This window comes from Mandrillus leucophaeus, unplaced genomic scaffold (genome assembly GCF_000951045.1).
Source record: "Mandrillus leucophaeus isolate KB7577 unplaced genomic scaffold, Mleu.le_1.0 Scaffold88, whole genome shotgun sequence".
NCBI classification, from domain to species: Eukaryota; Metazoa; Chordata; class Mammalia; order Primates; family Cercopithecidae; genus Mandrillus; species Mandrillus leucophaeus.
This window is the reverse complement of record NW_012109585.1, coordinates 3,897,870-3,910,688: the sequence shown is the minus strand read 5'-3', so window position 1 is coordinate 3,910,688 and position 12,819 is coordinate 3,897,870. Positions and strand designations below refer to the sequence as shown.

The 12,819-nt window shown below is 43.3% G+C and overlaps 2 protein-coding genes across 3 annotated transcripts in view; one reads left to right on the top strand and one right to left on the bottom strand.

Moving 5' to 3' along the window:
- CDKL3 (cyclin-dependent kinase-like 3) overlaps positions 1 to 2,363 on the bottom strand; it is an 89,352-nt gene extending 86,989 nt beyond the window's left edge. The window contains exon 1 of the mRNA XM_011969233.1: positions 2,314 to 2,363. The gene's annotated coding sequence lies outside the window, so the exon portion shown is untranslated. The remainder of the gene's footprint in view (positions 1 to 2,313) is intronic.
- Positions 2,364 to 2,473: 110 nt separating this feature from the next.
- The window catches only part of UBE2B (ubiquitin-conjugating enzyme E2B), a 19,656-nt gene continuing 9,310 nt past the window's right edge, over positions 2,474 to 12,819 (top strand). Inside the window, exons 1-4 of one of the 2 annotated variants that reach the window (XM_011969214.1) lie at positions 2,474 to 2,957; positions 5,075 to 5,155; positions 7,076 to 7,101; positions 10,670 to 10,759. In XM_011969214.1, the coding sequence (XP_011824604.1) occupies positions 2,914 to 2,957; positions 5,075 to 5,155; positions 7,076 to 7,101; positions 10,670 to 10,759 (241 nt within the window). In that variant the 5' untranslated portion in view covers positions 2,474 to 2,913. The remainder of the gene's footprint in view (positions 2,958 to 5,074; positions 5,156 to 7,075; positions 7,102 to 10,669; positions 10,760 to 12,819) is intronic. The other variant, XM_011969215.1, reaches the window with a different exon arrangement.

Below are 12,819 nucleotides of genomic sequence, written 5' to 3'. Positions count from 1 at the left end.
AAAAAAAAAAAAAAAAAGAGAAAGTTATTCAATCACAATATAAAACACCTTCTATAAATAAGAATGTCATAGTAAATCTTATAGTGGGTTCAAACTTCGTGTAAGCATATTATTTGCTGTGGGCAAAATATTTGCAAGGAGGCTGCGCACAGTGGCTCACACCTGTAATCCGAGGGAAGCCAAGGTGGGCAAATCACTTGAGCCCAGGAGTTCCAGACCAGCCTGAGCAACAGGGCAAAATGCCGTCTCTACAAAAAATTAGCCAGGCGTGGTGGTGCACACCTGTGGTCCCAGATACTTGGGCAACTGAAGGAGAATTGCTTGAGCCTGGAAGGTCAAGGCTGCAGTGAGCCCTCTTCACACCACTGCACTCCAGCCCGGGTGACAGAGCAAGACTCTGTCTCAAAAAATAAAAAAACATTGCCCAGGACAAAGATGAACCAAACTCAGTCCCTGCCCTCAATGAACTCATAATCCAGAGCTACAGAATTGATAACAGCATACAATTAATAGCTTTAAAATTATTCCTTCTACAAGTAGGTTATGGCAGGCCTGGTTAACCAGAACAGCCAGTGATTCTTGCTAATACACAGCTGTAAGACTTTATGATGCACATTCACTGAATTAGTTAAAAGTGTTAATTCATTTTGGAAAATTTAAACTGTTTCCGAAACAATTATAAATCCCTGTAGTCACGGAATTCCTAACCTCCATTGCCTCCAGTTCCCATCTTTAGGACTTTGTTGGTGCCTCAGGAGGACTCAGCACTTTTGTATCCATTCTTCAGCTCAACAAGGAAAGGGAGGTAGGAGAAGGATCTCAGTATTGCCCTAATCTTGCCCATAGTTCCATGGAACCAGAAAGGGTTAACTTTTCCCACTTTCCTTGTACCTCCCTTTTTTCAAACCCTGAATTCTGTCTCTGCTTTCAGTGACTGCCTAGACTGATAAATTATAAGGGTTTTTTGGTTGTTGCAGGGTTTGAGACAGGGTCTCAGTGGCATGATGATGGCTTACTGCAGCTCAAGCGATTCTTCTGCCTCAGCCTCCTGAGTTGCTGGGGCTACTCGTGTGCACAGAGACAGGATCTCCTATGTTGCCCAGGCTGGTCTTCAACTCCTGGCCTCCCAAAGTGTTAGGATTACAGGCATGAGCTAATGCCCCAGCTCATGAGGGATATTTTTAAGATATAGTTTCTATTTACCATTTTTCTCCATGTAACCCTGCCTGTGTGTCTTCCTCCTTTGCTATTGGAAGGGTTAGGACTGCAATGGCAGAAAAGCAAAAACATTAAGAATATTCAGCTTTTAACTTAGAAAACACATTGTGAATGTCTAACAGGACCTATCAAGAGTTAGGCCTGGCTAACTTGATCACTAAGGCAGTCACTGGAAGCTGAGAGAATTCAGGGTTTGAAGAAAGAGGTACAAGGAAAGTCGGAAAAGTTAACTCTGCTTCCATAGAACTAGGGGCAAGGTTGAGGCAATGCTAAGGTCCTCATTCCACCCTCCCTTTCCCTGTTGAACTGAACAATTCCCCAAATGGATACAAAAGTACTCAGATTCCTTAGTATAACAAAGTCCTGAAAGTAGGAATTAGCAGCAATACAGGGAAAAACAGTAACTACAAAAAATATTCAAGGTCTGTGGGAGGTCAACACCTCTGAACCCCCTGGTGGTGGGGGGGCACTTCTCGCCCATTTGCACCTTTCTTGCTAGTGTAAAAAACCTGAAGTTGTCTCAGGCTGGATAGATAACCCTCACTCAGGTCTGCTGGAGCTCTCCCCCAGATATGAATCATATTTGTAGGTTTCTTTGACAACCAACCACTCATTGATATGCTTGGAAGACTGCACCCCCACATTCTTAAAAATACAATGGTACTCCCCCCCATAGGCAAGTCCCCGGACTCTGACACATATCTTCAATTGAAAGCAGACCCAGAAAGGAAAAACTGCATAATACACCATCCTTTAATGTTTGCCCAGAATTTCGAATACTAGAAACCCCACTGCAAAGCAGAAAGACTATTTGGTAGCTTCAAGGAACCAGTTCAGGAGATTGTTGTGTGGCCCTCAGTATTCAATGCTGCCTTAGAAGATCTTGCGATCCTCTCTCTTCTTGCCCCAAGTACCAGAGTTCATAAGCCACTGAACCAACCAGAGGGGAGTTATTTTTGGCACGGGTTAAAGAAAACAAAACAAGCTGTTGATCCTCCCACGACCTCTTGGGTAATGTCTCTATACCTGTGATAAACCGAAAACAACTAATAAAGGTGTATCCAGCCCTCACCCTCTTAGACCCGCTTCACAGACCTGGCCGAAACTCACATCCAGGCGAGGCTCTCACGTGACCCGTTCTAAACGCGTCACAGGGACACGTGGTTCTAGATACTTCTCCCCCTCCCCCTCAGGGGTGGATTGTTGACAAGGCCGCGGGCAGTCACGTGATCTTACATCATCCCACCTCCTTTCCCTGAAATCTCTGGCCCGGATACGTCCCTCTTTCTCCACCCCGCCGAGCCTAAACTAGAGACGGGGAGGCAGACAGGATAGTGTGTCGGTTTCGTGGTCTCTGAATCCACAACCTCTAGTCTGAACACAGAGAACACAAATTTGTCGATCACTTCAGGAAGCCCAGGAAGAACCACGCCCCGCTGAAGGGCTCAGGGGACGCGCGCTCCCCCGTCCCGCCCCCTCCTCCCCCAGCACTCACTCTGTGGTAGCGGCGGAGGGCGGAGGGATCCGGAGGCGGCGGAGGGAGACGTCATTGCAGGGTTGTTTGTCAGTCTCGGCGGCGGCGGCGGCGGCGGCGGCGGCAGCGGCGATCCACAGTGATTCGGCCGCCGCGCCGGGGGGTGGGGGGGCTGCGCGGGACTCTTTTCTTTGAGACTGACCGCGGGGCAGCTGCGGAGCATGTCGACCCCGGCCCGGAGGAGGCTTATGCGGGATTTCAAGCGGTAAGGGCCTTCAGCTTCGCATAGATGACGGCCCCTCAAAGCTGCGGGGCTGCAGGGCGTGGATCCCGGACACCTTCCCCTTGTGACCCTCAGAGGGCCGGCTGTGGGCCCAGGGGGACTGGCGGAAGCCGGGTCCTACCTCGGTCCCTACTCTCCTTATCCTTGCCGCTCGCTCTGGCGCCCGAAGAAATTTCGATACTGCTTCCCCTCCCCCCAAAAAGTAAAACGATGTCGATCGACTGGTCTAGGGTTCCCCGCTGCCCATTTCGGCCAGCTGCCCGGGGTCTCGTCCAGGGAATCAGACATCATCCTCCCGCCCCTGCACCCTGCGGAGACCCTTTCTTGTCCCCTCAAAGTGAGCTCCCGCGGGAGCTTGTTCTTCTCCGGCAGCACCAGTCAGCTTTGTTTCACGGCCCCTCAGTCTTCTCCGAGGAGCCGGGTTGGGGTGAACCTCCCCAGCCCCCCACCCCCGCCAGTCCTTTCCATTTCTGCTGTGAGGGTGGGGTCCAGTGCGTGAGGCTCGGAGGTTAACCCATCCCCCGAAACCCGACTCTGTCCCCGCCCGCCTGAAAAGACCTTGGGAACTGACTTAGAGATCTGGGACCTTAGAGCTGGCCATCCCGGCTGCCAGTGCCTTCTGGAACTCAGATCTGGCTGGTGAAGAAAGCCCTATCTATAGCCTCCCGAGTCTGGAAAAATGCCTTCCCTTAAACTGGCGCTAATTTGATACTCCCTGGGCCTCCTTTGGTAAATAAAATAGGGTTTTGTTAGGAGGTATTGGGGTTGTGAGGAAGAAAATGATTATTCCGTTAGTTTACCTTTTATTGGATACTTAGAGACGTAGAAAAAACAAAATAACGTAGAAAAAACAAAATAAGTGAGAAAACATTTTGATATTCTGTACATTTTTCTTAAAATTTTTTCTGGGGACACCTACCCTAATTGAACAAAATAGCATAAAAACATAGATTTGTCACTCAGGAAGTCACCTCTCATCTATTATAAAGCCTATGTGAGGCATTTGGATTTGGCCAACTTATTTAATTCATTCGTAGCTTCTCTTAGCCATTTAAAGGTAGGCGTCAAGCAGTGCAGTTCTTCTAAGGCTTCTGTTTGTGGTGGCCTAATTTGCTTGAGATTGACTAAAAACCATTTTTTTTATGTGGACTAGTTGCAAATTATGATGCCCCATGAAAACAACTCCATATGTATTTGTGAGTGTGTATAATGTAGCATTTTTAATTGAGGTTACAGTCTCTGAAAGGAGATGCCCTTTTTGGTGCAAAAGTCATTTTTCTAAAGCTTGAAATCAGTGTATCTGATTAGCACTCATGACTAAAATTCAGATAGTAAACTAGTTCATGTCATTGTCGCCCTGGCTCCTTACTGTAATGCTCTGCTTAATTCTGAGTTGAATACATGGCACCTTTTGTAGTTTTCCAGAGATCTATAGGTTACAAGAATTTGACTATGACGAATGTGGGAAAGCCTTGTATTGAGTCTCCTGATTTGAGAGGTAGATTTGATGTTAGTGCAGAGCCTTTAAAATAGGGACTGGCGGAAAACCTACTGATTACTTTTTAAAGCCATTGCTGTTTGAAGCAAAAGGGATAGAGTAAATCTGCTGCCTAATACTAGTTTCCTAGTTAAATTTAATGTGTTTTCAGTCGTTTCGTGTTTACACTGAGGTTTGCTTTTTTTTTTTTCTTGTAGCCATTTTGCAGAAGTAGCCGTGGTTAGGATACACAGTCTTTGCATGTTTAGAGCAGCAAAATCAATGGTTCTGTAAAAATATTACTTGCTTTTGAGGTTTTAAACTTTTTTTGGTATAAGAGGACAGTCTATATACATCAATTCTTGAAGAGATAATCTTGATAATATTGAAAGAGGGATGATTCTCAAGCCCTTCGGATTTTTAGGTAATTTGGAGAGGTATTTAATAAGTATATATACCTGGTTAATATATCTAAGTCATATGGTTCATTTTAGTTCACAATAACAAGGAAATGGAGTTAGTCTGTGTCTCAAAATAGATGGTGTAGTGTCTGTAGGTGTTTATGTGGCCTCCTTAGTGGCCTTAATGTTCAACTTTTTAAATTACAACGCTGGATTTCTAGGTTACAAGAGGACCCACCTGTGGGTGTCAGTGGCGCACCATCTGAAAACAACATCATGCAGTGGAATGCAGTTATATTTGGGTAAGTTGAAAGGTTTAACAAATAATAGGTGTGTGCTGAATCTTTAAGAAAAGTAAACATATAACAACTGTCTAGGAAAAGAAACTGAGGTAGAATGAGAGATCTTAAGGACTAAAACTGCAAGATAAATTAGAAAAAAATTTTTTTCAATTAGAGTTTTGGCCCAGCACAGTAGCTCAACGCCTGGGAGGATCGCTGGAGCCCAGTTCATCACCAGCCTGGGCGATATAGTGAGACAGTGAGACTCTGTCCCCTCTCCACCAAAAAAAGAGTTTTGGCCCAGTCTGGGCAACATAGTGAGAGACCTTGTCTCTACAAAAAGTATAAAACTAACTGGGCATGGTGGTGCCCAGCTACTTGGAAGGCCGAGGCAGGAGGATCACTTGAGCCCAGAAGTTTGAGGCTGCAGTGTGCCACTGCACTCCAGCCTGGGCAGCCAGCTATCCAAAAAAAAAAAAAAAAAAGGAAAAAGTTTCAGCAGTTATACAAAGTTTATTTGCTCTTTGATGTTATTACATATGGTTTTATAATCACTTGGGGTTTTACTTTTAAGATACTACTCAAAACTAAATGGAATGGAATAATAAAGGAGAAACAATAAGTTACTTTGTATAAAACATATCATGCAAATACTCTCATTCTGTTGGAGCTGTTAAAAGGTTTGGAACCAAAAATATTAAGAACTTCCACTGCTGCAAGAATTTAAGTGAAAATGATTCACAGCCCAGTGTAAAATAACAGAATGCAGCCATTTGAGAAGCAGCTGTAAATTTTACCTACTATATATATTGCATATATGCTTTTTAATTTAAAATTTCCTTATGCTTTTTTTTGTTTTTTCTAGACTTGATCTATTTTTTTCTTTCATTCCTTTGATACTAGAGTTTTGCATTAAAAAGTAAAAGGAATATGTTGATAAACAGAATTCTGACACTACAGAATCAGCTACAAGAGTCTACATTTAAAGACTAGTGGAAAATGAGTGAAGTTCATCCTCATAAAGTACTTCTGAATCTGAGTTGAATACATGGCACCTTCAGGATATTATCCTGCTGCTTTGAGATCCTGAATATGCCTTGCAAGTAATAATTAAGCTTTATGCTGCTGCTTAGGAAAGATGAAATTGGGATGTGGGGACAAGGATCTGAGCAAACAAATCTGGCTCTTTGGTGACATCAACTATGCTTAGCCTATTTGAACAAAAGTTGTGGCTCCATTGGAAAGCAGGACACTTGGGTTTAGCATCATAACTAGAGTATTGCTTTACTTCTTATTGCTGTAAAATGAAAAGATGACTTTCCCTCTTAAGAATATACATATGGGCCAGGTGCAGTGGCTCATGCCTGTAATCCCAGCACTTTGGGAGGCTGCGACGGGTGGATCACCTGAGGTCAGGAGTTCAAAACCAGCCTGGCCAAGATGGTGAAACCCCATCTCTACTAAAAATACAAAAATTAGCTGGGCATCTGTAATCCCACCTACTCGGGAGGTTGAGGCAGGAGAATTGCTTGAACCTAGGAGAAGGAGGTTGCAGTGAGCCGAGAATGTGCCATTGCACTCCAGCCTGGGGGACAAGAGCAAAATTCCATCTCAAAAAAAAGTATATATATATATACATATGTACAAAATGACTGGTCAGCATTAATGAAAGTTTTTTTGTGCTAAAATTATGGGCAAGTTTTTTTGTTTGGTTTTGTAAAACCACCCTAAAAAGAAAGCTTAGAATGAAAGTTATACTTTATGCCTGGGTCTATGAAAATTCAGGGCTAAAGTGTTATTAAACTCTGTCTTAAAACTCCACAAATCATCAGAATGAGTCCCTCTTTTTCTGTTGGAGTAAATTTATCCTTTCCCATTCTTGAAAATCAAGAAAAAGCAGAATGAGAAACTTCTTTTAATCAGAAATCTTCTTGTTTTCAGACCAGAAGGGACACCTTTTGAAGATGGTAAGTCATACTCATTATGTTTTCTATTGTGTTATGAGGGTACTTTTTGGTAGAAAATTGTAACACCAACATATCTACTTGAAGCCCTTTTCTATGGTTAATAGGCCAAGTTAAAAGTAAAGCTATGGAAAATTTATACTTTATAAGGGACTTTTTCCCACAGCAGCTTGGTCACCTCCATTCGTAACCGGTATTAAAGGTTACTTTAATATTTTTGTGTAGAACTGTAAGCCAAGATGGCAATGTTTATGTTGAGAATAGTTTAAATTTAGGTGGCCTTAATAAAGATATCTCTGAGGTGAACACCAGAAGAGTAAATCATGCTTTTTTACTTTGTTATCTTTAATATTTGACAGGGTGTTGAGCTGAACTTTTTCATAAACATACATAGCTGCCAGTAGTTTCAAGTACTACCAGCATTTAACACCCATAAGTAGTTACCATGTTGCATAGTCTTTGGCATCTCAAGTTGCGTATTTTCATTGGGGCGAGGAAAATGGGAAACGAGTTCTAATAACGTATTTATAATTGAGCTTATCAAATTAATTTTAACCAGGTACTTAGAGTTTTCCTAATTATAGTATTGGATTTTAAGAAATTATTAAACAGCTTTGTTATTAACAAAACGACTTCAGAATTAATCCATCAAAAATATCCGAGAATATTGATAATTCTCTGTTTGTAAGGACGTAATCTCAATGTCCAATAGGAGAAATGGTTAAGCAAATTATGATGTATCTGGATTCTGGAATATGTACCTGTTAAAGAATAAGGTAGATTTGGACATACTGTCTTAAGAGGACAAAAAAAACTGCAGGATAATGTTTGTTGTAGCATCACATTTTTAGTAAATACATATATGCATGTGTGTCTATGTTAAAGGGTTATATATCAAACTGTTATCAGTGATTATCTGTAGGTGGGGGTAAGGAGTTGAAGGAGGTACAAAAGATGCCAGTTGGCCAGGGAAGTTGCTCATACCTGTATAGCCAGCGCTTTGGTAGGCTTAGGCAGGTGGATCATGGATCACTTGAGCCCAGGAGTTTGAGACCAGCCTGGGGGAGCCCTTTACAAAAAATTAGCCAGGCATGGTGGTACATGCCTTTAGTCCTAGCTACTTGGGAGGATCACTGGAGCCCGAGAGGTCAAGGCTGCAGTGAGCCCTGATGGAGCCACTGTGCTCCAGCCTGGGCGACAGAGTGAGACCCTGTCTTAAATTACCAATTTTTCTTAATTTCTTAAAGACATTTTTATTAGTATTAGGAAGCTCTGGACCCTTGAGTATCTTTTTTTTTTTTTGGTCTCGCCCTCTCACCCAGGCTGGAGTGCAGTGGTGCAGTCTTGGCTCTCTGAAACCTCCGCCTCCCAGGTTCAAGTGATTCTCGTGCCTCAGCCTTCCAAGTAGCTGGGATTACAGACATGCGCTACCATGCCCGGCTGATTTTTGTATTTTTAGTAGAGACAGGGTTTCACCATGTTGGCCAGGCTGGGGCCTTAAACTACTGACGTCAGGTGATCTGCCCGCCTTGGTCACCCAAAGTGCTGGGATTACAGGCATGAGCCATGCCCAGCCAAGTATCTGTCTTTTTAATATTCTGTATGATAGGAAGTAAGATGTATGAACAAAGCACTTCTGCATGTCATAGTATGATAGTTGTCTGGAAGAAAAGCACTTCTGCAGTTGTTGAAGTTGCAATTTGAACTACTTTTTTCGTGGAACACTTTTACTTGAAAATACAGACAAGCTATGGTTATTCAGGTTTGAATATATGGCAGACATATTCTCAGAAGTGATGTAATAAGCTTGGTGTGGTGGCAGGCACCTGTAATCCCAGCTACTCGGGAGACTGAGGCAGGAGAATTGCTTGAACCTGGGAGACAGAGGTTGCAGTGCGCCGAGATTGCACCATTGCACCCCAGCCTGGACAACAGAGCAAGACTCCATCTCAAAAAAAATAAAAAGTGGGGGGAGATCTAAGTGGGTTGTTAGGTTAAGGATAACGACTGAAGATATTTGTTGCTGTTGATAAAATGACAGCTCCCTGATACTTACTTTTTGATGTTAGTGGGTAGTGTTACCTGTTGTGATTTTTTTGATAGTATATAATGGAATATGGCAACATTTGGAAGATCAGTAAAGTTGAGTCACCCAATATTTTGCAGATGTCCCAGGAGTAATAATACAAAACCATGAATGGGTAAAACGTATGTGAAATGAACAGATTTTAATGTAACTGAGTACAAAAAGTTGACTAATAATTTCAGATTCTATATTGCAGCAAACCTTTAAAAGAACTACCATTTGTTCTTTGGTATAATATCAAAACGGAATAGCTACAGTTACCTGAAAAAGCTATTAAAATACTACTTTTTTTACCGGGCGCAGTGGCTCATGCCTGTAATCCCAGCGCTTTGGGAGGCCAAGGTGGGCGGATCACCTGAGGTCAGGAGTTCAAGACCAGCCTGGCCAACATGGTGAAACCTCGTCTCTACTAAAAATACAAAAATGAACCAGGCGGGATGGCGTGTGCCTGTAATCCTAGCTACTCCAGAGGTTGAGGCAGGAGAAATGCTTGAACCTGGGAGGCGGATAGATTGAGTGCAGAAGCAGATAAGCGAATCCAGCGGTCTTCTGTTAAACCAGTCATTAAAGAGACAGTTGCAAATATGTAAAACAATGCTTACACTTACCACCAACTTGGGGAGAAATATAATTTTAATTTATATTATGTGTAATGGGTTTGCAGCTTAACTTACCTTTTTTTTTTTTTTTTTTGGAGACAGTCTTGCCTTGCTCATGTCACCTGGACTGGAGTGCAGTGGTGCAATCTCTGCTCACTGCAACCTCTGCCTCCCAGGTTCACGCGATTCTCTTGCCTCAGTCTCCTGAGTAGCTGAGATTACAGGCACCCCCACACCTAGCTCATTTTTGTACTTTTAGTAGAGACGGGGTTTCACCATGTTGGCCAGGCTAGTCTCCAACTCCTGACCTCAGGTGATCCGCCCACCGCTTAGCCACCCAAAGTGCTGGGATTACAGGCATGAGCCACCGCACCCGGCTACAGTTATTTTTAATGAAGATTTTCTGAGTTAAACTTTTTTTTTTTTTTGAGATAGAGTCTTGCTTTGTCACCCATGCCAGAGCATAGCGGCATGATCTGGGCTTACTGCAACCTCCACCTCCTAGGAGCGTCCTTTGCCATGTGGTAGTCAGCCCCTCTCAAAATCCTTTGACCACCCCTCATTCTAAGCAATAATAAACTATTTGTAGTTCTTCAAATATGCATTTTAAATCTTGGTAGCTAGGGCCTAGTTGCCTTCCAAAAATATGACAGTTAACACTCCCACCAATAGCAACATGAATGTGCTTGTTCCCCAACTGCTTGCCAATGCTGCGTGCTATCATTCTAACATAAATAGAGTATATTTAGTATGTTTTGTGTGCCGAACCAAAGTTGACATACTAACTTTTATGTGGTTGTACAAAAACCAGTGTGCAGTTGAGAATTGATGAAGAGATTAAAAAGTCATGCTTGTCTTTACTATAATTATTTTATTTTCTCTCTAGGTACTTTTAAACTAGTAATAGAATTTTCTGAAGAATATCCAAATAAACCACCAACTGTTAGGTTTTTATCCAAAATGTTTCATCCAAATGGTAAGTAGCATTTTATAGATTTGGCAGATGATAGTGGGGAAAAGAGTTGTTTCCCTCCTTTTAGCTCTTTCACCTTACATTTCACTGTTAGGACTCACTTGCAGGTGTTGCTTCTATGTCCATGTTAGCCATGTATTTTGTTGCGGATTTTTTTTTTTTTTTTGAGACGGAGTCTGGCTCTGTCGCCCAGGCTGGAGTGCAGTGGCGCAATCTCGGCTCACTGCAAGCTCCGCTTCCCAGGTTCACGCCATTCTCCTGCCTCAGCCTTCCGAGTAGATGGGACTACAGGCTCCCGCCACCACGCTTGGCTTATTTTTTGTATTTTTAGTAGAGACAGGGTTTTACCGTGTTAGCCAGGATGGTCTCGATCTCCTGACCTCGTGATCCGCCCACCTTGGCCTCCCAAAGTGCTGGGTTTGTTGTGGATTTTTGGTTTGTTTCTTGTTTCTTCAGAGACAAGGTTATACTCTGTCACCCCTGCTGGAGTGCAGTGGTGCAATCACAGTTCACTGTTACCTCAAACTCCTGGGTTCAAGTAATTCTCCTGCCTCAGACTCCTAAATAGCTAGGATGACAGGCGTGGACCACCATGCCCAGCTAATTTTTTTTGTTTTCTTTTTCTTCTTTGTAGACACAAAGTCTCTGCGTGTTACCCAGGCTGGTCCTTGAACCCCTAGCCTCAAGCAGTCCTCCCACTTTGACCTCCCAAAGCACTGTGATTACAGGAATGGGCCACCTTTTCCAGCCCTTAGCTATGTTTCTGTAGCTAGACTCTTATGAAGCTTCCAAATTTGAGGTCAAGTTGTTTTAATAACCGCTGAATTAAAAGTAATATGTGGTCGGGCATGGTAGCTCATACCTGTAATCTCAGCACTTTGGGAGGCCAAGTTGGGCGGATCACCTGAGGTCAGGAGTTTGAGACCAGCCTGGCCAACATGGTGAAGCCCCATCACTACTAAAAATACAAAAATTAGCCAGGCATGATGGTGGGCACCTGTAATCTCAGCTACTCAGGAGGCTGAGAAAGGAAAATCGCTCGAACCTGGGAGGCGGAGGTTGTAGTGAGTCGAGATCACAACACTGCACTTCAGCCTGGGTGACAAAGCAAGACTCTGTCTCCAAAAACACAAAGGTAATGTGTTAAGCCAGGCACAGTGGTGCACACCTGTAGTCCCAGCTACTCCGAAGGCTAAGGCAGGAGGGTGGCTTGAGGCCAGCCTAGGTAACATAGCAAGATCCTGTCTCTACTAAACTAAATAGATAAAAGTATTATCTATCTATTTGTGGAATTGTGAAAAATAACAAGAAAAATGTGTTGGCTGAAATTAAGCTTTCCAAAAATACAATTTTGGCCAGGCACAGTGGTTCATACCTATAATCCCAGCACTTTGGAAGGCCAAGGTGGGAAGGTTTCTTGAGCCCAGGAGTTAGAGACCAGCCTAGGCAACATAGTGAGGTCCCATCCCTATAAAAAATTTAAAAAGTAGCAGGGCACGGTGGTGCACACCTGTAGCGTCAGCTACTTATGGAGGCTGAAGTGAGAGGATCACTGGAGCCCAGGAGGTCAAGGCTGCAGTGAGCCATGACTGTCCTACTGCACTCTAGCCTGGGCAACAGAGCAAGATCCTATCTCAAAAGTACAATTTTGCATATACAAAATTGGAGTCAGTGACCATGCACAGTGGTTCATGTAATTCCAGCACTTTGGAAGGCTGAGGCAGGTGGATTGCTTGAGCACAGGAGTTCAAGACCAGCTTAGGCAACATGATGAAACCCTGTCTCTACAAAAAATACAAAAATTAACTGGGCACAGTGGTGCATACCTGTCTTCCGAGCTACTAGGGAGGCTGAGGTGGGAGAATTGCTGGAGCCTGGGAGGTTGAGGCTGTAGTGAGCCATGATTGCACCACTGCACTCCACCCTGGGTGACAAAGCAAGACCCTGTCTCAAAAAAAAAAAAAAAAATTGGGATCATTTATGTATAAAATGAGGTGGTTGGTTGTTTGTTTTAATATACTGTGAACATTTTCCCTTATTAAATATTCTGGGCCAAGCACAGT